The sequence below is a fragment of the Callorhinchus milii genome, unplaced genomic scaffold (genome assembly GCF_018977255.1).
Source record: "Callorhinchus milii isolate IMCB2004 unplaced genomic scaffold, IMCB_Cmil_1.0 Scaffold10, whole genome shotgun sequence".
Taxonomy (NCBI): domain Eukaryota; kingdom Metazoa; phylum Chordata; class Chondrichthyes; order Chimaeriformes; family Callorhinchidae; genus Callorhinchus; species Callorhinchus milii.
The window spans coordinates 4,829,287-4,854,291 of NW_024704751.1; the positions used below are offsets into that span (position 1 = coordinate 4,829,287).

The 25,005-nt window shown below is 47.9% G+C and overlaps 1 protein-coding gene across 1 annotated transcript; it reads left to right on the forward strand.

Moving 5' to 3' along the window:
• Positions 1-2,042: 2,042 nt before the first annotated feature.
• nek8 (NIMA-related kinase 8) lies at positions 2,043-24,748 on the forward strand. Its single transcript, XM_042338796.1, has 15 exons — positions 2,043-2,119; positions 3,617-3,822; positions 4,160-4,389; positions 5,929-6,060; positions 8,469-8,677; positions 9,225-9,304; positions 10,464-10,654; positions 11,521-11,665; positions 12,683-12,759; positions 13,474-13,591; positions 20,266-20,416; positions 20,910-21,073; positions 21,321-21,479; positions 21,905-22,063; positions 23,123-24,748. The coding sequence occupies exons 1-15, from the start codon at positions 2,043-2,045 to the stop codon at positions 23,149-23,151; spliced, it is 2,127 nt and encodes a 708-aa protein (XP_042194730.1). The 3' UTR covers positions 23,152-24,748.
• The last annotated feature ends 257 nt before the right edge of the window (positions 24,749-25,005 follow it).

Here is a 25,005-nt window from a genome sequence, read left to right on the forward strand (position 1 = left end):
TTCAGGGCTGGGGGAGCGGACGTAATGGCTGTCAGTCCTTTGGACGTGATGTTAAACTGAGCTCTCGTCTGTCTGTGGTCTGATCTGTGACAAATCTCCCTCCCGTGACACAATCCGATAAGGGAAGGCAGTTAGTTCTCTCTCCCGGTGCCCTGTCCGGGAATCGAAGAATCTTACAGCACAAAAGGAGGCCATTCGGCCCATTGTGCCTGTGACAGCTCTTTGAAAGAGCTATCCAATTAGTCCCAGTTCCCCCCACTCTTTCCCCATAGCTTTGCAAAAATTTCCTTTTCAAGTATATATATCCAATTCCCTTTTTGAACAGAGAGATAACCTTGGTTTTCTGGAGAGTTACAGATGTGTTCACCTGGCTTGCTCCCGATCTGCCCTGCCTCTGAGAATGCTCTAAAAGACACAGCGTCTTAACGCTCGTCTCAAAGCGCTTCACAGGATATAGCGTAAAGTGTAGTGACACTGTTTTTTTGTGGACGAATGGGTGTGAATCGTAATTGTGCTTTACCATCTCGAAATATTTCACAGGCAATTGCCGTAAAGCGTGGTGACTGGGACACTTTTATAGCCAAAGGCACTGCGGAGGCAAGATCTCAGCTGGGGTCAATTATTTAACTGGACAAGAGACCTCTCGTTTGCCTCAGGGCCTTTGAGTTGTAAGATGGGGGAGCGGTTTCCCAGAGTGACAAGGATCTGCCTCTTACATTCAACCTGTCACTCCTGTCCGGGCACAGTTTCCGTCTCCGTTTAAAAAAAAAAGACAAATCTCTGCCTGTGCGTGTGATCAGCGAGACCCACCCACCTACCCAACCCCATTGTCCTTGACGTCTCTGTTTGCGTGGGGGTTTTTTTTTAACCCGTTAAGTTGCCATTCCGCCAGACAGACAGACAGACAGACAGACAGAGAGAGAGAGACTCGTCTCGGAGACGCTTCTTCTCCATCGGGAGCGGCAAACCTTCCTTCTAAACTGACGGGCGTAAACGTCCTGTAGCTCAGTGGTTAGAGCACTCGCTTTGCAAGTGAGAGACCTGAGTTCAATTCCAGGCAGAGGGCGAAACCTTGGGCAAGTTTCCTCACTCCACACAGAGCCCTAATAATAATCCCTCCAAAACCCAAAACAATAATAAATTGGTCATTTTCAATCTACGACTGTTTGTGGGACATTGCTGTGCACAATTGGCTGCCGCGTTCGCCCACAAATATACAGTCAATTCACTTTACAGTTATTCTGTGAAGCGCTTTGGGAGTCCTCCCGACGTGAAAAGCGCTATATCAAATGCAAGGATTATTATTATTATTATTATTATTTTTTTATCCGTCTGATTAATGTCAAGTCTGACCGTCATCTCGGGGCCGGGGGGAGAGAGAGAGAGAGAGAGAACCGGGAGGTCTCTCAGCTGCAAAGGAACCGCAGTTCCGCGTGCGAGCGCTCAACGGAGAGGGAGGGAGAGAGAGAATGAAAAGAGAGAGAGAATGAGAAGAGAGAGTTCATTTAAAAGCCGAGAGGGTTTTTTTATAAATAAATCTCTGAAACAGTACAGTTCAAAGTGGCAAACGTTCCTGACCCTAAAGGGTCACCGGTAACATGAGGGCTCTGGTGAGGGGATACGACTGAGGGGGGGAGGGGAGGGGGGAGAGGAGAGAGAGAGAGAGAGAGCGAAGGTGGAAAGAGGAGAGACGGAAGGAAGGAAGGAAGGAAGGAAGGGAGAGAGAGAAGAGGAAAAGAGAAGGAAAAGGGGGAATGACAGTGGAGGAAAGAGAGAAAGAAGAAAAGGGGACACAGAGAGAGAAAGAAGGAAGGAAGGAAAAGGGGGAAAGGGAGAGAGGAAAGGCAAGAGGGGAGAGAGAGAGAGAGAGAGAGGGGGGAAGAGAAGGAAGGAAAAGTAAAAAGGAGGGAGAGAGGAGGAGGAGGGAGAAGAGGGGAATGAATGAATGAAGAGAGAGGACCAGGAGGGGGCGTGGTCGAGGGCGGGGCTGGAGGCGGGGCCGAGGAGGGGGCGTGGTCGAAGGAGGGAGGGGGCGGGGCCGGATGTTGTCGGAGGGGGCGGAGCCTGAGCTGATGGAGAAATACCAGATGGTCAAAGTGGTCGGGCGCGGGGCCTTCGGGTGAGAGACCCCACACCCCCCCCACCCCACACACCACAACCCCCCCCCCCCACTCCCCCCCACCACACCCCCCACACACTCCCCCCACACACACACCCACACACACCCCCCCCACCACACACACCCCCCACACACCCCCACCCCCCCACCACACACACCCCAACACAACCCCCCCACACACTCCCTCCCACACACACCCCCCCACACCGCCCCCACCACACACCCCCACCACACACCCCCCACACACACACTCCCCCCACACCCCACCACACCCACCACACACAACCCCCCCACCACCACACCCCCCACACACACCACACACACACACCCTCCCCCACCACACACACACACACCACCCCCCCACACACACACCACACACACACTCCCCCCACACCCCCCCACACACACCCACACACACCCCCCCACACACACACCCCACCACACACACCCCCCACACACCCCCCCCACCACCCACACCCCCACACACCCCCCACACACCCCCCACCACCACACCCCCCCCCACACACACACCCACCACACACCCCCCCCACCACACCCACACACACCGCCCACCACACACACACCCCCACCACACACCCACCACCCCACCACACACTCCCCCCCCACCACACCCCCCCACCACACACCCCCCCCACCACACCCCCCCACACACACCCCCCCACACACCCCCCCCACCACACCCCCCCACCACACCCACCACACACACCCCCCCCCCACACACACCCCCCCCACCACACCCACCACACCCACCCCCCCCCCACACACACCCCCCCCACACACCCCCCCCCACACACACACACCCACACACACCCCCCCCACACACACACCCCCACCATACACACAACCCCCCCTTAAAGACAACCCAGCCCCACCCTTAGAGACCATCCCCCTCCTCCCCACTTAGAGACCCCCTCTCCCCCCACATACACCCTCCCCAGAACCACATTTATTCCCCCACCCCATACAGAAACCACCCCCCCCTCCCTTCTCATACACAAACAAACAAATATACCCCACCCCCCCACCACAAACACATACCCTCTCCCTTAGAGACCCCACCCCCCCTCCTCCACACCCTCGCCCCCCCACCCCCAAAGCACACAGACACTGAACTCCAGCCGCTTCCAACCACATACATCCCTGTCAACCTGTCTGATCCAAACCCTGGGGGCTGGGGGAGGGTCTGTGATCTGGGGGGTGGGTGGAGGGGCTGTAAAATACAGTGACTGTGTGTCGTGTGGGCGAACATATCCTCTCGCCATCGAACAAATGGGAGAATAACTCGCTCTGCCCCAGGAAAGCGGAAAGTCATCTCACGTGACCTCAGCAATTGATTGATTCCCGTGCCTGTTAGGGCTTAGGGCTAACGGGAAGTTGAGTGGCGGGGATGGGGAGTGGGGGGTTTGGGGAGGTGGGGGGGAATAATTGAACCACGAAGCACTGAACCACATTCCCCGTTTCTCTCTCTCCGAGCAGCATCGTCCATTTGTGTCTGCGCAGGAGCGACCAGAAGCTGGTGATCCTGAAGCAGATCCCGGTGGAGCAGATGACCAAGGACGAGAGACTGGCTGCTCAGAACGAATGCCAGGTCCTCAAACTCCTCAACCACCCCAACATCATAGAATACTACGAGAACTTCCTGGAGGACAAGGCACTCATGATAGCCATGGAATACGCCCCAGGTAGGGAGACCGTACGTCTGATTGGGACGCTGAAATTGAAGGGTATCTCAAAGGAACATTGAAGGTGTTATCTGTGCGACCTCCTGCCATCCTGTACCCTCTGTTCTGCCAGTACTGGGATGCTTAATGTACTCCGCCCTTTGAAAATTTCTCCCGAAATTCCTCTGCCTCGTTTTCCCCTCCCCTTTCCATTCCTCCCCACCCCCCCCCACCCCAATTTCTCCAGCAGGGCCTTCCACTTCATCTCAGTGCTTACGGTTACCGCTCCCTCTCCCCCCCCCCCCCACTCCGGCCATTCTGTTGTACAAGTGTTTTCCGGTCTACCTTTCGCTTTCAGGTGGTACTTTGGCTGAGTACATCCAGAAGCGTAACTCGCTGCTGGACGAGGACACCATCATGCACTTCTTCGCCCAGATCCTTTTGGCCCTTCACCACGTGCACAACAAGCTGATCCTGCACCGGGATCTGAAGACCCAGAACATCCTGCTCGACAAACACCAAATGATCGTGAAAATCGGGGACTTTGGCATCTCCAAGATCCTAAGTAGCAAAAGCAAAGCCTACACGGTAAGCTCACCTCAACCTCCCCCTCCTTCTGGTCTTCAACCTTCATTGGATATTTGATCACAGCTACAAATTTCTGACAATAACCATCTCAATCCACGACTGTTTGTGGGACGCTGCTGTCCGCAATCGTCTGCCGCGTTTCACCCACAAAATACACGCTCAATCCACTTGACACTGTATTCTGTGAAGTGCTTTGAGACGTCTCAACGACCTGAAAAGCGCCTCATCAAATAATATTATTGTTGTTATTACGTTGCCTTGAAACAGCGCTCCATTCATGCAGGATAATGTCTCTGCGTGCTTCATGGTGGGAGGGTCGGATGCAAAGCCAGGGAGACGAAGGGGGCGGTTGGGGGTGCTGACCATAGGCACAGGCGAGAGTTAGGTTTTAAAGTGGGATTTAAGTTGGATAGAGAGGGAGGGTGAGGAAGAGAGTTCCAGAGGTTAGGTGCAAGTGCTCCTGGACCCTACCCTGTGTGAAGGGCGCTATGTAAATGCAAGCAGTCGTGTCTTCCCAATCCCGTTTTTCCAGGGTTAAATGTCCCTGTGTTCATAGATGTTTTGGAATTAAAAAGCAAGTCAGAACTTGGGGAATAACGCCCGTGATTATAAATAACAGTCCTTGTTGCATTTGGTAGAGTGTCTTCCCGGTCAGGAGGATGCCTCTGAGGGCTTCACAGGATTTACTGCAAAGTGCAGTGTCTTGTGTGTTTATGGAGGCAAACATGTCGAAGCGACCTGGCAACATTGCCTGTTCTCCGCTCAAAAACTTGTACTGAATTACTTGCAAGAGGCACTTAACCAGCTGCCAGCAGAGTGCTTCCATTTCCAGTGTCAAATGGACTCAAAAGTTACAGTTAATAACCATACCATTTTTTAAGGCTAGTAATAATTAACGAATAATCTGTAACTTAGTTGTTGTTGTGCTATCTATTACACAGAAGCTGCTCGTGGGAAATATGTAATAATCTTTGCATTTGAGAGAGCGCCTTATCGCGTCTTCGAGACGTCTCAAAGCACTTCATGGGATATCCCGATTTTTTCCAGTATACAGGATATACTGCAAAGTGGATTGACTGTGTATTTTGATGGCAAAACCCGGAAGCCAGTTTGAGCACAGCAATGTCAAACAGACAGCCCCAGAGTGAGGGACCATTTTTCATTTGGGGGATTTGTTGGGCAGGACACCGGGAGACACTCCCTTCTCTTTTCAAATAGTGCCACTGCATTTTTAATGTCCACCTGAACAGCCAAACATGACCTTGGTTTAACTTCTCATCTGAAGGACGGCACCTCAGTCAATGCAACACACCCAAGCACTGCATTGGAACTTATGGATCGCATTGGCTCGTATGATTATAACCAATTCTCCACCACATATCTGACCATGTGGTTCCACTGCTGTGTCTAGTCCTCCTGCCTTGGGAGGAGCCTTTTGGTGAGGGGAGAGTGCAGTTGTTCTGATCTGTTTTGCCCTGTTTGTCCATCTTCCTGCTGTCTGTGTAGCTCACGAGCTGTGCACTTCTTTTGCCTTTGTAGGTGGTTGGCACTCCGTGTTACATCTCTCCGGAGCTGTGTGAAGGCAAGCCGTACAACCAGAAGAGTGACATCTGGGCACTGGGCTGTGTTTTATATGAGCTGGCCAGCCTGAAGAGAGCATTTGAAGCTGCTGTAAGAGACTGAAGCTAATAGGTCTGAAGGTCTGGTAGGGATTGGGTGGGGTGGGGGCGCGGTAGGGAGTGGGTGGGGTTAGGAGGGAAGGGCAGGTGGGAGAGAGGACGAAGGGCGGGTCGTGGAGGGAATTTATGCCTTCACTCAAAAGCCCCAAAGTATATCATAATAATAATAATAATTGTTGCATTTGATTCAGCGCCTCATTACTGCATCAAATAGTGCCATGGGATGTTTAACATCCACCTGAACAAGCAGACAGGACCTCGGTTTAATGTCTCATTCAAAGGATGGATAAGCACATGTGTTGTGTAGCTTCACTTTGTCTTATAATAGCGAATCTCTGCAGAGCCTGAGCCCGAGAAAAGATCTTTGTTCTCCTTTGAGACAATTGTAGAATCCACCAGGAGATGAAATTGCAGCTTCCCCGAATTGGAATGGTTATATTTCAGATTTCACAATTAAAAACTGTTGTCTAATCAGCATTTAAGCACATTATAATGCATGCTCTGTGCTTTAGAGATCTAGGTCAGTGATTTCTGTGCTGATGCGATGTATTATCCTGATTCTGTGATTCCAGAATATTGCATTTCAAAGACAATCTCTTCCTCTGATGGTTATTTTTACAGGCTACTAATTGCACAAAGCTTTGATTCTTTGCCTCTAGCTTGTATCTCCATGACTGACAGTAACTGAAGATGAAGAGCAGAGATCAGCATTATTTATTGAGGACACTGGCTCTGAGGGTTTATCCAACCCTCAGCTGAGCCATGGAGACAGGGAAAGTGCTAGGTTCAAGCTCTAGGCACAAGATTGGTTTGGACGAAGAATGTTCTTCAACCCATTCGCATACCTGACCCACCATCCTCCTGTAACAGCATCAAACTGTTTTGAAACAAATCCAGCATCAACCACCCATCCTGCCAACCTCTTCCAGTCGTCAATTACCCTCTGGGTAAAAAAATCCCCTCCTTGTGTCTGTCCTGAAATTACCCTTTGCAACCCCAAACCTGTGTCTTATTTGTTCTGCCTTTTTGGTGCGTCCGAAACAAAAATTTCTGGGCTAAATTTGCTGAATCCCATTTGAGATCTTTTACACCAATGTAAGGTGTGCTCTGTGTGGGCGAAAGTAGCAGATCTCATCCAGGATGGCCTCCAGGTCAGGGAGGGAGATATTGACAAGGACTATGCTCCTGGTTGCCATGTAGTGTGGATGTTGGATGAGGGCTGGAATCACGTTTGCTGCAAGTCCCTGCAGTTGAATGATCTGCCAAGTGCCACCACTCGAAGCGCTTCACAGGATTTTACTGCAAAATGTAGTGACTGCGTATTCTGTAGGCCAACTCTGCAGCCAATTCCACGCCCAGCAAAATGTCCCACAGACGGCCACAAAGCAAATCAAAGGAATTACTGAATGGAATTGGGAGTGGAAATAAAATAAGACTTAAATGCAGAATTTTGCTTTTAAATACAAATCCGTGAATTTCAAAAGCTTTAAGGTGTCTTGTGCTGTTTTAGTGAACTAAGCGGAGTGGCTGTGCTCAAATTAAGTTCAAAATATCCAGCACACATCATTCCTTTTCAGTGTGCGAGGAAATGGAAAATTGCTTAAATAGCTGATAATGGCATACAATTTTTTTTCCCCCCAAGTTATCAGGCTTTGACCGAAGCGTTTTATCTTACAGCCACTGCGGAAATTTCCTCGCTCGTGTTTAAAAAAAAAAGCAAAAAAAATTAATATCAAAAAGTTTAAATTATTCACAGTCTTCTGTCATGCTAAACAGTACCAGTAATGCTGTTAATGTGTGGACTTTAAGGGAAGGAAATCAATTGAATTCTGGAAGTATTCCAGTCGCTTTTATTTTCAGATAATTATTCATATAATAACACGCAAATCATAATTTCAGGGGAATTTTATGGGGGGGATCTAAAAATGATTTGACTCGCTTTTGACGTAGTAGCACCTTGCACGTTAGGAGGACGTCTGGAAGAGCTTCTCAGGATATACCCGGGAGGTGCAGTGACTCCATTTTGAAGGTGAACGGTGGTGTATTGAGAGAGAGAGAGAGAGAAACGTAAAATTTTTTGATAGGTCTTAAAAGTTAGTACCGGTCCAAGTTGGCAGCGAAATGATACACATCATCTCAGAGTTGAGAATAATTGAGGCCGTTGTAAACGTAACAGCAAAGCTAATGGAAGGGCAGTGTGACCCTGTACCTGTACAGATCGATGTTTTTCTGAAGGAAGTCGTTTGGGAGTTAGAAGAAAATGCTGGCGCTAAAATTGGTATGTCGTTTTTTTTCCCCCAAGAAACAAAACGCTAATTTGTTTTATTCTTTCATTTTCTCTCTCTTTCTTCCCCCCCCCCCCACCCGCCAACCCCCTCTCTGTCCTCTCCGACCACCCAGAACCTCCCAGCACTGGTGCTGAAGATAATGAGCGGTACTTTCGCCCCGATATCTGACCAGTACAGTCCTGAGCTGCGGCAGCTCATTCTGAGCATGTTGAGCCTGGACCCTTCAAAACGCCCCCAGTTAAATGAGATCATGGCTCAGCCTATCTGCATCAGGGCCCTGATGAACCTATACACGGATATTGGCAGCGTCAAAATGAGGAGGTAAGCGGCTGAGACCGATCGATAAATTTTCGTCCACCCTTTTCCCCTTTCCTCCTCGCATTCTGTAGTCATTTTTCCCTGCAAAATATATGGTCAATTCACTTGACAGTGTATTCTGCGAAGCGCTTTGAGTGCATCTCGAAGACGTGATAAGGCGCTGTATCAAATGCGAGGATTATTTAGATTTTTATTATAATGGTAATAACAACAACAATAAATAATAATTTGGTCACTCAATCCACGACTTTGACCCCCGTTTCCCTCTATTGATCTTTGCGGTTCACCAAGTGGGCAGGCTTCGATGCTTTGCCCACGTGGCTGTTATTCAGGGCTGACCCTCGACGGGGAGTAAAAGGGCAAGGGCTGATTTGAGTGCGTTTGATTCTTGTGTCACGTGAGAATACGGCACGGCCCCAGCGGGAGTTTTAAATGCAGCTTTGCCAGGAGGAAATCCGATTTTTTTTTTAAAAAAAAGGAGTACGTTTATTAAAGGAGACTGAGCGACCCGCTGGGAATTCAAAGCAGACTTCGATTTATTCTTTGACAGAATCGAAAAGCCATTAGCAACAGTAGCATCTGCTTCGCACAGACAGACTGGTGACAGGGTCAGCACTGCCAGGTCAAGAGGTAAGTGGAAAAGCTGCAGCGAGAGGGAATAGGGGTCATAGCGATGCTAAGCGGGCAAAACGGACATCTTTATAAAGGCAGTCGATACTGTGGTCCTCTTTATATTACAATCCTGTGCTCGCGCAGCCACTGTTCTACCAATAACAACAACTTGCATTTATATAGCGCCCTTCACATGAGGTAGCGTCCCGGAGCGCTTGACAGTGGCTGAGGCTGACCCTGAGCCGGGGGGGTAGGAGTGGCGAGAGGGGTGAGTGACCGTACCAAAAAGGAAGGTCTTTATGCGGGATTTGAAAGTGGGGATGGAGGGGGCATGGCGGAGGGATTGAGGGAGAGAGTTCCAAAGATTCGGGGCGTAGTGGCTGAAGGCACAGCCACCATTCTCCCGCAGCCCACAATTCCCTTAAGGTGCAGAGTTGACCCATGGATTGTACTCGCCACTGTCTTGCTCTGTGTTAAGCGTACTTTCTGTTAAACCAGTCGGGAGGGGTGGATGGGCTGTGATACTTATCCTTTTCCTAACGTGTGTTCCAGTTGAGATCTGGTCCGGCTGTTTCTCTTTGACCGTGCCTTCAGCTCCCCTCTCGACTCTCTACCCCCTCTTCGCTCCCTCCCTTCCCTCCCCCTGACCATTTCACCCCTGCACGGGTCCTGACCCAACTGTACAGCCCCTTGGGACGTCCTCCCGACGTGAAAGGCGCTCTATAAATGGAATCTTGTTGATGTTGTTCTAATCCAGTCAGACCCTGTTGTAACTCCTTGGTTCGGGTCCACGTAAGACTTCCGGCACGTAACGACCGCGCTATTTAAGTGGCCTGTGCGACGGGCTCTATATAAATACAAGTTGTTGTTATTGGCAGACTTCCGGGTCATTTTCGTAGCCAAAAGCGTCACTTAAAAATCCCCGGGTAATAAAAGATTAAAAAAAAATCAATACAATCATCAAAAAAATCATATCAATAAAAATAAAAGCCCCTACGTATAAGATGGTCTGAGAAATCCCAGCTTGGTTTTGTGCAGGATTTAAGCCATCTGACCCAGTTAGTTAGCAGTCGTCATCCATGGAACATATTTATCCGCGGACTGATGGAGCTGCTTGTGCGTACATGCTACAGTATTGGTAACTCTTGGATTTCAATAAGATTCAAACCTTTTCCAGGCGGCTTCCACGCCAACTCGAGTCTGGCTAAGGCCGGAATCCCTCCCCCGCTCTCCATTGTGTACACCTGGGGAGGGGGAATCCTCTCGCCCCTCAGACTCCCAATGCTCAACACTGAGGTGATGCAAGTCTCTGCTGGGCGAACCCAGAAAGCAGGGGTGACCAGGTCCGGGCGACTTATCATGTGGGAGGTAAGTCACGGAGCGTTGGCTGACTGACGTCTGCTCTCCCCCCCCCCACTCACCTCTTCCCCCTCACCCCCCCCTCCCACCCCTGATAAAATTGCTCACTCACTTCATGGCTGTTTGTGGGATGATGCCGTGTACAGATTAGCTGCCACACTCGAACTGCCTGAATGAAATGATCTCTACACTATTGTAATTACTGTAAAGCGCTTTGAGACATTTCACCGTGGTAATGCGCTGTAAAAATGTAAGTAGCTCTTCCTGATGGTTTTCACTCGAGACAAGTGTGAAACTGGAGAAGACCAGCATGAAATTGTTCATTTGCAACAGAAGCCATAACACAGAGTCTTTAAAGTGCCTATTGAATACTATTCATTTCACAGTATTTTACATTGAATTACAAGCCCATTTGGCTCAATAAATGTGTTTATACACAATGTGAGCCTCCAGCCCTCCTAATCACCTATGCCCTTTTCTCGTGTGTGTATTAGATTTCCTCTTAAATACATCAGTGCTTTCTGCTTTAACCACGACTTAAGCGCTCCTGGATGCCACCCCAAGTGAAGGGGGCTAGCTTTATAAATGCAAGGTGTTGTTGCTCCTTTTAATTTCTTTAGAACATTCGTGTTACCTTGTCCTCTCGACATGAAAAGGCGCTGTACAAATGCAATTTGTTGTCCTCTAAGCATTCAGGAGCTATCCGGTTACCATGAGATTTATGCACTGTAAAAAGGCACGGTCACTGCACTTGACGGCCATTGACTGGGAAACGCTTCCTGAGATGTTTCAAGGTCGAAGGCACTATAATCACGCACAAGGAATATTATTTAAAAAGGCGGAATCACAAACGTTACCGCGGTCTTCTGTTTAAGGCTGCTCCGATGGGTGCAAACTCCTCACTTCCGGGTTCCACGGAGCAGATTCAGCCGCAGTTTATCTCCAGGTTCCTGGAGGGTCAGTCGGGAGTGGCGATCAAGCATGTTTCATGCGGAGATCTTTTCACAGCTTGTCTCACAGGTAAGGTTAAACGGGACCTATTCTTCAAGGCACGTCTCAAGACCTTCGTCTTCGACCGTGCTTTCAGCCACCCTCCTACCCTCCCTGCCCTCTACCCTCCCTTGTCCCAATCTGCCCCCCGCTCGGGTCCAAATCCCTGACAGTCCAGTGCCTTGGGACATCCTCCTGACGTGAAAGGCGCTTTATAAATATAATTGTATTTTGTATTGTATTGGCTATATTGAACGAGATGCGTGCAGTATTATAAGTATTGTATGTGTGCAGTAGTACAGTGGAGTCCTGTAGCTCAGTGGTTAGAGCGCTCGCTTTGCAAGTGAGAGACCTGAGTTCAATTCCAGGCAGAGGGCGAAACCTTGGGCAAGTTTCCTTACTCCACACAGAGCCTAATAATAATCCCTCCAAAACAAAAAAAATAATAAATTGGTCATTTTCAATCTATGACTGTTTGTGGGACATTGCTGTGCGCAATTGGCTGCTGAGTTCACCCACAAATATACAGTCAATTCACTTTACAGTATATTCTGTGAAGCGCTTTGAGACGTCTAGAAGACGTGAAAAGCGCTATATCAAATGCAAGGATTATTATTATTATTAATAACAGTTAGAATAATCCCCCTTGATATAAAAGGCTCTGTATCAAATGCAAGGACTATTATTGTCCTGTCCAATAATTATTGACTTTGCTATATGCAGCTGGGCTGCTGCGATTGTCTACAAACCTACAGCCACTACACTTTCCAGTAAATCCTGTGAAGCGCTTTGGGACGTCCTCCCGACGTGAAAGGCGACGTACCGAATGCAAGGATTATTCTGCTGCTTCTTGTTAATGCTATCTCTTTTCGTATCCCCGTAGACGGGATTGAACGGCAGAGCGAAAATGTCACTTTTAGAGGAAATTGGACAAAGTGGCTATAATGAAATATGTGAAAAAGCGATTAAGGTTAACATCCTTTCCGATGTTATATTCTCTCTCTCTCTCTCTCTCTCTCTCCATTATATTCACCGTTTGTGTTTCAGACAGGGGCATAATAATGACCTTTGGCAGTGGGAGTAATGGATGTCTGGGTCATGGCACTTTCAACGATGTCACCCAGGTAGGTGGACCAGGTTGTCTTATCAAACCTCTTTTCAGAAACGCTTCTAGTTTTAACTTGTTCATGACATTCAACTTCAACTCTCTTGCTTCGACTGTAGCATTTCAAACGACAGGTTTCTAAGGAGGTTGGGAACCCTCCTCGTGCGAATGTGAACTGCGACTGGATAAATTAAAGGCAAACCAAATTGTTTCAAGCACAGCGTTGGGCCGTAGTGCTGACTGAGCTGTACGTGGTGCCACGATTACATGTCCTAATCTGTTCCACTTTAAGAGATTACGGACAAGCAGGCCACAATAGTCGGCTCCTGTGGTGGAGCTAGCGCCTTGCGCCAGGTTTTCTCCTCCTGCGCTGGACCGTTTATTGACCCTTTCTTGTCCAAGGGTAGGAGACGTTTGAGAGTTGACACAGCCTGTTTTTTGCCCTCTGTCCCTCTTCTGTTGTGAAGTGCCTGACCTCTTCATTAGGCTTTCACTGACACCTGGACTGGGTTTGTCCCTATGTCGCCTGCACTGGGCTGCCTCTAAAAATCCTGCTGTGAACAGCATGGCGGCGACTGCTGTACCTCTAGGCACTCCGAGGACAAAAAAGCCAAAGATATGTTTTTGTTCCCGTGAAAGTAAATGGTTTGGTTTAAAATCGTTTAAGGGCCTGAGCATGTGCATTGCTATTGCATTCTGTCTGACTGACTGACTGTTTCTTCGTCAACTCCAGCCCAAGATTGTGGAGGCCTTGCTGGGTTATGAGATTGCTCAGGTGTCGTGTGGGGCATCCCACGTTCTAGCAGTGACCAATGACCGAGAGGTGTTCTCATGGGGAAGAGGAGACAACGGTAAGAAACCCCTTTAATCCTGAAACTATGTTCGGTGTCATTACAATCACCGTTTAATATGCGATGCATCAGCCTGGCTTGGGTGGTAGCATGCTCGCCTCTGGGTCAGAAGTTTGTGGGTTCAAGCCCCACGTCGGGGACATTGAGCTCATAGTCCGAGTCGACGTTCTAATGCAATGATGGGGGAGCTCTGCACTGTCAGGAGTGATGTCCTTTGGTCCCCTGTGCCTGTTAAGATGAGGGTTAAAGATCTCATGACACTTTTTGAAAAGAGAAGGGAGTTTCTCTCGTGGTGTCCTGGCCAACAATCCTCCAGATCTAAAATTGGTCATTCGCTCCTCGGCCGCTTGTGGGGCGATGCCTTGTGCAAATTGGCTGGCGAGTTCGCCTACAAAGTACCCAAGTCACGGCACTTAAAGATAACTGTAAAGTGCTTTGAGACATTTCGATGTTATAGGCGTGAGTTACTAATTTATTTATAGTATTCAGTCATTTTCTCTGGGAGAGCCAAGATCAGTTTTCAGACCGCAAATTTGCCCTTAATGAAATCCAGTTCCCAACAGGGTTTAAGGTAAAGCTATCCCAGAGGGTATATCTCGCTGCATGCATTCTGACATGCTCCTGCAGTCATTGTTCAGCTCTGTTACATTGGGCTGGAGCCAGGAAACCCTTATGGCAATGGTCTACAGCAAACCAGGGCTGCACATGGAACCCAGCTCATTAGAGAGGAGGGAAAGGAAGGGAAGGCGGCTTGGAGCTCAGCAATATTTGATTGCATAGTGTTGATTTCCAGCAACTAAGCTGTAGCTGTTATATCAACCTGAACCACTCTTCCTGTGCTGGCAGCCTGGCTCAGTTGATAACACTCTCGCCACCGAGTCAGGTGGTTCGAACTCCACCTCTGGACTTTTGACTCGCAGTCTAGGCTGACACTCCATCGCTGCGCGGCTGGGGAAGCACTGCATTGTCGGAGGTGCCGCCTTTCGGATGAGAGACATTAAAACGAGGTCCCGTCTGCCTGTTCAGCTGGGCGTTAGAGTTCCCGTGGCGCTACTCTGAAAAAAGAGAAGGGAGTTTCTCCTGATGTCCTGGGGTGCAGTGGGCTTAGTGGATAATGATCGGAAGTTGAAACCCAAGCTGTGTGTGTTTTGTCGGTAGTGGGTGGGGAGAGGGGTGGTGTGGTCATGCCTATTCCCTCACCTGGGGTACGAGGAGCCAGCTGTACAGCATTCCTTCCCTCTTTCACCCGCCTTCCCCCCCCCCCGCCGATCAGGCACGGATGGAGATCGAACCTGGGAGGCATCGTAGTCTGCAAAGTGGCTCATTTTCACACTTAATAGCCATCAGGGGAGCCCGAAACGTCTTGTAAAAGAGTTTTGGCTGCAAGCAAAGCCAGCGTTTTTAGCTTGTAGCCAGTCACCTCGGTGAGGGGAACATTTAAAACCTAACAATGCAATATTTTACCGAGGGGGGGGGGGGAAACACTAATATAAAATGACACGCCATTATACTGAGCGAGTATTCGGGCCATAAACTAGCTGCTGTCACACAAAGTGGTGCTCTTAAAAATAAAGCCCAAGTGAAACAGACGTCCCTTTTAGCTCTTGCAAGAGAACTTGCTGTTAGCACCGTCCCCTGTCCTTTTGAATTTAAGTACTGTTCTCTTGTCGTTTTTTCTGGTCTGAGAATATTGAAAATTTTCCAGCCTAAATAAAGTCCTAACTCTATACTCCTAATTGTGAATTGCCCAAGCCAGAAACAACCCCTCCAGTTAAACTCGATCATTCACTCTGGCTGTTTTTGTGGGGTGCGATTGATGTGTGCAAATTGGCTGCCGTGTTTGCTTACGAAATATTCAGTTAGTCCACTTCACAGCAAAATCTTGCGAATGCTTTTAAGGGGTTTCAGGCACAGCGGTGAGGATTGGGGGTGGGGTGGCGGGAGAAGAAAGTGGCTGGAGGTGCAGCCGAAGAGATGACAGTGATAATAATAAATCCTTACATTTGATCCACGCTTTTCATGGCAGGAGAATCAACGTCTCAAAGCGCTTGCTTCACTGTAAAGTGCAATGACTGCATTTCGTGGGTGAACTTGTGACTTTAGACAGGTTTCGAACGTGGAAGGCGTGTGGGGAGGCTGTGGTGGGGGAGATTTTGGAAGAGAGCTCCAGCCAGCGGAGCAAAATGGTAGATGCACGAGTAATAATAACAATAATAATCCTCGCATTCGATATAGCGCCTTATTGCGTCTTCGAGGCGTCTCAAAGTAACACCCCTTTTGAACATAAGAAATTTCTGATGAAACCAACGTTAAAAGAAAAATTACCTCCAGGTGCATGCGTTCCCCGGGGTCTAATTAATAAATGTAGACAGACAAAGATTCCCTGCCTGGACTTGTTTGCCATGTTAATGAGGCCACTAGCAGGGAGCCCAGCCCGTCAGCCTGGCTTGTCAGTCCGCAGCCACCTGTCCCATCTTTTGTCTGCCAGCGAGTGTGTCTGGGCTTCCCCGCACTTTGCGCAAATCACAACCAGCAATCAGCAGAAGCTTGCAGTGACTGTAGCCGCCTTAAGCCGCGAATCTCTGAGAACCACACCTTGTAAGTCGCATAAATGCAACTGAAAGTAACTCAATAATAATAATAATCATCTTGCATTTGATACGGAGCCTTCTCATGTCTTCAAGACATTTCAAAGTACTTCACTGAATATACTGCTAAGTGGATTGACTGTATTTTGTGGGCGAAAAGCAGCAGACAGTTGCGCACAGCAGTATCGCCAAACAGTCGTGGATTGAGTGACTAAATTATCATTATTATTATTTTCAATGATCCCCATCCCTAGCTCATGCAGGCTAAAGCCCCGTAGCGATGCTCATAGCAGGGCTTGAGTTGCAAATAGTGTAAATATGCTGTGCATAGGTTTACCTGGGCAGTGATAAGGAATTAAAGCAGAAAGCAGCAGTGTATTTAAGAGGAAGCGTGACTCAAGCAAGAGTGAGAAGGGAATAGAAAGCGTGCAGGAGAGGGGCACCGGAGGGAAAGTGGGTTTGAGTGGAATATAACCATGGATTAGTTGGGCCGAATGACCCGTTTCCTTACTGTAAATTTCTGTGTAATTCTATGCAACACTATCCCAGTATGTCTTCGCTGGGGGAGTGAAAATAAAGAGTGGAGCACCGTGTGCAGTGCATTTGCCAAGTGCAAACCGTTGCCAACACGGCAAATTTACACTGAACAGGTTTGACCTTTTCCAAGTTAAACACAAGAGAAGCATTTTTGAGGAAACGCATGTGAAAAAAAATGGCCTGAAGTTAGTTGGCTAAACTACAGTATTTTCAGGCTGTTTTTTTTTCTATTAAGCTCACGGGAATCAGCAAGTGAGGGCAGCCTGGCCTGCAAAAAGGTGCTGTTCATACTGGAGCCTTTGTTTCTCTTCACCGTGACTCGCACTTTGAGGCCCGCTTAGGCTTATATTTTATTTATACGGCCCTAGGCCCAGGCAGGTGGCTTCATTAACCAGAATCTGAGGTCATCCAAAACCCAACTGCTACCATCTCTCCACAACTGATTCCACCCCTGCGTCTACCTGAGATGCTCTGGGACGCTAGCTACCCTGTGTGAGGGGCTCTATATAAGTTCAAGTTGTTGTTGTTGCGTTGTACCCTTCTGGTGCGGGCTACGCAGATGCATAAGGGCCTCCCACCCACCTGGCAACCGCTGGAAACACTTGGGGTATTGGTTATATAGAACGATACGGCATGGAAGCAGCCCATTTGGCCCAATTTACCCGTGCCAGTGTTCATACTCCACATTCCCGTCACTTATATGTGTGTACACACACACCCTTCGGCTCCCTTTTCCCTCGTGCATGCATCAAGATTTCTCTTAAAGAGGTTGATGCTGTTTGCTTCAACTGCTGATCTCCAGTTTCAGCAGACCCATATGCAGCCAGGTTGTGCAATGCCATCTGATGATCTGGAAGCACTGACCTGACCTGTTATAACTTTGGAGGAGTGGGGGTGGGAATCCATTTGCTTCCATATCCTTCCTGCCCAAGGTCACCTCTTCCGCCGGCTCTGGTTGACAAAATTAGAAGTAGGTCGTGCATCCTGCCAAATGAGTTGAAATTTCAGGTTTGCTCCTGTTTAAACCACTAAACTTAATGCATGTTAGGAGCCAGGAAAGTGGTGCAGTGAATTGGTACTCTGACTTGAATCATTCACTCACTCACTCGGATTTGACGTTTACAATGGGATAGTGCACTCAGGCTCTGATCACGTCAATATGACTGACTGGGCAGGTCCACAAAGGCAAATGCTGTTTGACGTAGCTGTAGAAAATAGCAACTCTGGAAGAACGTTTAGCCTTTGACGAGTAAATGGCGAGTTTATAATACTTTGGGATACAGTCAAAGATGAGACAGCAGTTTCTGAATAACCAGTCTGCTTAACGTGTCTGTGTTTCACTTCACTGCGCATTACACAAGATAGTAAAATAAAAGGAAGCTACTTAGAAACTCTCCATTCACAGAACCACAAGAGAGGTTCAGATGAACCAGGCTCTTTGGTCCATCATCCTTCCAGGATGCTCGCCCAACCATCCTTCCATCATGGTACCAAACTGTTTCTTAAGTAATTCCAGTAATCTGACCTCAACCACCCTTCCTGGCAGCCCTAATCTAGTCTTAATTGCCCTCTAGGAAAATATATACGTTGGGATGTCCTCCCGATGCGAAAGGCGTGCTTCAAATGTCAGGATTCTTAGTATTGTTTGGTATAATTCTACATCTCTTGACGTCGCACACCCCTTTCCTTTATCAGGGGCTGCTGTGTATTGTGTGGTCAGCTCGCTGCTGCTCAGGAGTGAAAGGAGGGGAATATTAATCTGTATAATTTACATAGAGTAACAGATGGCCAAGGATGAATGACTGATGGATTTAGAGATTCTTATTTGTGTCAGATTTGTGTGTGCATGAACGGCTGAGCCACTCATGCATAGACTGACTCAAAGTCAAACCAGGTCCGCGCGCAGATCGGTAATTTACCCCCAACCGACGTCCCGTCTGTGCCTGTTCAGGTGGACGTTGCAAATCGCGTGGCACAACCTGAAAAGAGACAGAAGTTTCTCCCAACAATCTGGACGACAATCCCCCCCCCCCCCCCCACCCACCCATCTGAAAGTTGATTGTTCACTTCACGGCTGTTTGTGGGACATCGCTGTGCGTGTATTGGTTGCTGCGTTCCCCTACAAAAATACAGTCACTCACTACTACATTGGAATACACGGAGCATTGCAGTACGGAACCAGGCCAGTTGGCCTGTGGAACAGGCTCTCCAGGGAGACAGTTGAAGCAGGAATTGTTGATTTCTTCAAACCCAGATTAGGTAGTTTTCTTTTAGGAAATAACACTATGGGATACAGTACCTAGGTAGTTCAAGACGTATGTTCAAGACGTATGGAAGGTGGAAGTTAGTCTTTTTTTCGTCTAACATTTCTTATGCTCTTATGTCTGAATTTGAATTTCGCCCACAAAATACACAGTCATTCACAAAATCCTGTGAAGTGCTTTGAGACGTCTCGATGACATGAAACGGCGCGGAATCGAAGGCAAGGCTTACTTTAATTATTCCAAGTGAGGCTGGATTGTTTTGAGAGCCATTGTTCATAATCTATTTTTCTTTTATAAGGAAAAAACAAAAGATCTGTAGCGTAGCTTTACAAAATGCCTGCGACCCACAGCACATGCGAGCACAAAAGCAAGGCTGTTGCTTGTCCCATTTCACTCCATTCAAATGCCAGGCACCCGCTTGCTTAACCCTTTGTTTTCTATTTCTTTCTCCTCCCCTCCAGAGAGGCGGTGAGTGGAAAATTCAAAACTGCCGCAGGAACTTTGCTTTCAATTGTAAGATTAATTGAATTATTATTAATAATGATTAATAATCATTGCATTTGATAAAGTGTCTTTCGCATCCGGAGGACATCTCAAAACGCTTCACAAGATTTTACTGTAAAGTGTAGTGACCGTGTAATTGGCTCAAGGTAGTGTCCCACAAACAAACACATGAAGTAAATCACCAATTTTTCATCAGAGGGGTATTGTTGGTCAGGGCATCTGGAAAAACTTTCTTCTCTTTTCGGATAGCGCCACAGGACCTTTCACGTCCACCTGAACTGACATTGGTGGCACCCTGGTTTAACTTCTCATCCAACAATGTAGTGCCTTCCCCCAGCACCGCACTAGAGTGTCAGCCTAGACTGAGTTCGAAGTCCCCAATGTTGGGACAACCTTACTAGGACCTGGGTTCGACTCCCGGCCAGGGCAAGATGGTGGGGAAGTTTCCTTACTCCACACGCCTCTGTTTACCTACCAGTGAGTAGGAACTCGGTTGTTCATCGATTGGGGTATTGGTTTTCCGGGGGTAATAAATCCTTCAAAATAAATAAAAAAATAATTTGGTCACTCGATCCACGACTGTTTGTGGGACGCTGCTGTGCGCAGTTGGCTGCCGCGTTTTGCCCACAAAATGTACAGTCAATTCACTTTACAGTATATTCTGTGAAGCGCTTTGAGACGTCTCGAAGACGTGATAAGGCGCAATATCAAATGCAAGGACTATTATAACCGCTGTGAGAAATAAAAGGTATTGTTTGTGTTTTTTTTGGGGAAAAACAAGGTCGGCTCAGCTTGGGATCCCAGGAGTCGCATAACGCTCCCCAGGAGGTGACGTTCCCTTCAGAACACGAGGCTCGGAAAGTTGTGTGCGGGATTGACTGCTCGCTGATTCTCACCTGCGGGAATCACCTCATAGCCTGCGGCAGCAATAGGTAACGGAATCGGCGGACTTGACTTCCCAAAATGTTTGACTGTTTTCCCCCAGTTCGTGCTGACTTAACCAGCTTTTGAAAAGCTTAGGAGATATTTAAGGTGTATGTAGCTACTAACCATACAGTTTTCTTTTTCTTTTCCTCTCTCTTTTCCCCACCCTCCCCCTTTCACCATGGCCGTTCTGCACCAGACCTACCCGAGAGGGTGAGCTAGAAATCTGCAACCATTGAGTTCTCTCCCGCACCCCACCCCCACCCTCACTCGAACCAAGGGGAGAGGGAGGGAAGGAGGTGGGAGGGACAGTGGATATGACCGTAAGCACGATCAAGAAGGAAGGTCTTTAGGAGGGATTTGAAGGTGGGGAGGAGAGTTAGAGATCGAGTGTGGTACCTTCTTGATCTCAATAGCATGTGGAAGATGCTTGGATCTTAAATCTTCAGGATCACATAAATATCTTTTGATTAAGACTTAAGTCGCGCATTCGCTTGTCAGGTTCAACAAACTGGGCCTGGACGAGGTAACTGGTGGTCAAGACCTTCTCCCCGTCAGTCAAGTGGAAGAGGTTCATGCTTTTACTCCTGTCCATTCGTACCCGCTCAACGAAGGGCATATTGTCCACGTGGATGTGGGGACGGCCCACTCCGCAGCGATCACAGGTCAGAGGCGTTGCTTAGACACAGTTTCAACCCTATCTGTTCCAAGTGCAATACAATTTCGAACTCCCAAGGATTATTACTTGCAGTAAAACCTCGTCGTTGCTTCACATCTGCCTTGCCGACCAGCAATGCAAAGTGCATTCTCGTCCTCCCGGCGCGAAAGACATCGTATAAATTGCTCGCAAACCACCGCTCGGCTTGATGTCCAAGGGGGCAAAAAGAAAACGACTGTTTACTTCTGTTGCAGAGAATGGTGAATGTTACACCTTTGGCAGTAACCAACATGGGCAGCTGGGCACCAGCACACGGCAGAATAACCGTGCCCCTTACCTGGTCTCCGACCTGCACGGGGTGAAGGTCACCATGGTAGCTTGTGGCGATGCTTTCACGGTGACGATCGGAGCAGGTACGTGGTTAAACTGCGCCTCCAAAATGCTCACCCACTCTTCAGATCTGCATGGTAATAATCCCACGACACTATTCGAATAGATAAGGGAGTTTCTCCCAGTTTTGTAGCCCCCAACAACCCCCACAGCCCCCCCCCCGCCCCACCACCAACCCCAAATAAAATTGGTAACTCGCTTCAAGGCTGTTTGTGGGGCATTGCTACGTGCAAATTGGCAGCCCTGTGCCTAGTCTGTGGAACTCCCTGCCTCAATCTCTCTACCTGCCCCACCCTCACCGCCCTCTTTATCTTTCAATCCAAACTGCAGACCTACCTCTTTGGCAACACCTCTGGTCACAATCTCCCCCGATCCCGGCTTCGTAACTGATGTCTTAAAAACTCTACTGCGTTGGCCTCAAAGGTTTTCCGTTCTTTTATTTTAACAGAGGGTGAAGTTTACACGTGGGGGAAGGGGGCCAGAGGAAGACTGGGAAGGAAAGAGGAAGGTCCTGGGATATCTAAACAAGTCCAGCTGGATGAAAACAACCCCTACGTTGTCACCTCCGTTGCATGTTGTCATGGAAATACCCTGTTGGCAATCAAACGTAAGACATCTATCTTGTGCGATGATTGTTTTTTTTTTTGCAAGATGCCTCGGTGGGTTGGCACGTGACAACCAAATGCGTTTGATTTGTACGTTAACTATTTGGGGTTAAAAATTAGTTACGCTGGGAAATCCCATTGTTGGTCAACGACATTAAGCTCTCTGGGACGCTATCCTGCGAGAAGGCCACTATACAAATGCAAGTTGTTGTTATCGACATCGCCAAAGGCAATGCCTCGCCAGATTTTTTTTCTTCACCCATTTATTTGGGAAAAGATGGGGATTCTTGATACAGGAGCAACACCACAACTTTAGCCTTATGCTGAAAAAACGCTTTGTCTTCAGGTGTAAGATTGTGGAGAAATGTACACCTGCAAAATGCAGTCACTACATGCCTCAGTGTATCCTGTAAAGCGCTTTGAGACGTCCTCCCCAAACTGTAGGCACTGTAACAGATGCGAGTATTGCAAAGATTTTCAAAGAATGTAGAGAGAGAGAAACAACCGGTCCGTGCCAGCGTTTAGACTCCACGTGAATCAAAACTTGCCTTCCCTGATTATTATTAATAGAGAATTCTTAAAATCTTGGGAATCTGAATCTTAACTTGGAGTCTGTTTATCTACAATTCTGCACTGTGTTGCAGGCTAAGACTGGGTTGAATTTCAGACCATAAGTGTCCAATTAGCAGCATACCGTACATTGGTTAATGTTCACCATTACTTTATTCTCACGATATACGCACAGTTCAGGGACCCACAACTTTTAATGCAACTGCAAACAGTTGTTATTAATCAACCAGTGGCTGCCAGCCGAGCAGAGTTTAGGACAAATTCATATAAGTATTGTTAAGTCGAATTGGGCTCAAAAATAAGCTCTTCGTCAAAATAATAATAACACTTGCATTTGAACACGGAGCCTTTCAAGTCAAGAGGACATCTCAAAGTGTATCACAAGAATCACAGTCAAGTCAATGGGAAACAATCAGAAAATGTGATGTAACACTACGCTGTTTTGAATGTTCCCTAAAGCTCACTCTTTATACGACCTTACTTCATTCTAGCCCTGGGAGATGAATCCAGCCCAAGGTGACTTGGAAGAATTCTGCTGTTTCGGAAAAAGAAACCTGCCAATATCTGGGCAAAGCCGAGAGAGAAGGTGACCGAGTTCAAGGGACTAACATATCAGCTTTGTGTCAATTTGACGACGCACTTGGATTAAAAAGTGCTGAATAGCTGGTATTAACAAGACCAGGCAAGGAGCAGTCAAGGATTCCCATCATTTCTTTTTTTTAATACAACACTCCCATATTTTAACGGTGCATAACTTTCAACCGATGTTGAGTACATGTTGTCTAGTGGGTCTTGATGAGATGGTTAGATCCTCGATAATGTCTTCGGCTGGCAGGGGTCTTGAGTTGTATCATTGATGCATCGGAGTATTAGCGAACCTGGGACTGCAAAAGCAGGTCATGTTTGGCTCTCAGTACTGTGCGAGTAAGATGGAGAAATAACTACAGCCACATCTGGGTTAACAGTGTCAGGCATTCAGCTCAGCAAGCAGCCTGTGACATGTAATATGGGAGCGGAGGAAGTAACTGCAAATTACATCTTGCGCAGACATTTATAATGTTCCACGGTTTTATTATGACATTTTCTGGGACTTTTTCCAAAGCCGTCTCACTTTTGTTTTTTGGGGGCTGCTAATTTGGGCTGAAAATTCTGATACTTTTCACAGCTGCCGCGAACGAACGGAAAGATAGTGAAATATTGTACGGCCTCTGTGGCTAACAGCCTGCCCTGCCCTGCCCTCAGCCCCACAACCCCCACCGTTCTGTGTAAACTCGTCTCGGTTTTTAATGGGACGCTTTCTGTTGGGAGTTTAATGCATTCACGTTTAGTTGAGGGGAAAGGTACCTCAGTGCCTCCTTGTTTAAACCCCTACTATCAGCCATTCTGTCTTTGCTCACTGAGGCTTCATCCCAGAGTCCCTGTGCCTTGTTCCTTACATCGCTTCAAAAACCTGCCTCGACTCCTGTCTGCTGCAATTTTTCTCTTCCAACCCCCATCCCCCAGATAAAATTGGTCGTTTACTTCATGGCTGTTTGTGGGAGATTGCTCCGTGCAAATTGTCTGCTATGTTACAAATATACAAGACGTTTTGACAGGGTGATAAGGCGCTGTATCAAATGCAATGATTATTATTATTAATAAACCAAACAAATTGACTCTTTAGCGAAGAAATGCAGGTACCGGAGGGGAGGGTGAAGAAGATTAGTCTTTTAGCTGATATATAGGGGTGCTTGGATCTGTCGGATTTGAACCCATTTTGTTATCCTTGTTCCCGAGCCCTAGGACAGTAATATATCTCTTTTGTATTGTCACCGAGGTAATAGCTTTCTGGTTTTATCACCTGAGCAAGTTGTGGGCATGTGTGGCGCTGTTCCACTCAGGGAGTGCGCTGTGTGCTTGAATGCACTGATATCAAAGTGCAGGAATCGATGTGACGCTTCAGATAATGCATCGATTTGTCTTGGGCGATCTGTGCGTAACTCGCGAGACCGCGCGCATTCCCCGTGCAATAAATTGACAACGCAAAAGCGGCTCATATTAACCCCCCCGACACAGTTACTGTACGCCATAGGCCCCCGCATTTCGCCCACAAAATACGGGGTCAATCAATCTACTTTGCAGTCTATCCCGTGAAGCGCCTTGAGAGGTCTCAATCACGCGATAAGGCGCTGCATCAAATGCAAGGATTATTAGATAGCATTATAATTGCCGCATTAACTGTACGTAGGATCGTAGGCATATGCCAGGCCAGGGTTGTGGAGCGCTTTTAAGATGTCCCCCTGACGTGAAAAGCCGCTGAATAAATCGTATAGGAAATTCTGTGTATGATGCAAGCCCGCAGAAGTGAAAAAAAAGTATGGTTCCTCATTTCTCC

Bases quoted from the DNA above. Each gene is read 5' to 3' on its own strand.
- nek8 (XM_042338796.1), top strand. From the start codon at position 2,043: ATGTTGTCGGAGGGGGCGGAGCCTGAGCTGATGGAGAAATACCAGATG. The intron at 10,655-11,520 runs GTAAGTCACGGA...CTTCTGTTTAAG, and splicing joins GGCGACTTATCATGTGGGAG to GCTGCTCCGATGGGTGCAAA. The intron at 21,074-21,320 runs GTCAGAGGCGTT...CTTCTGTTGCAG, and splicing joins CCACTCCGCAGCGATCACAG to AGAATGGTGAATGTTACACC.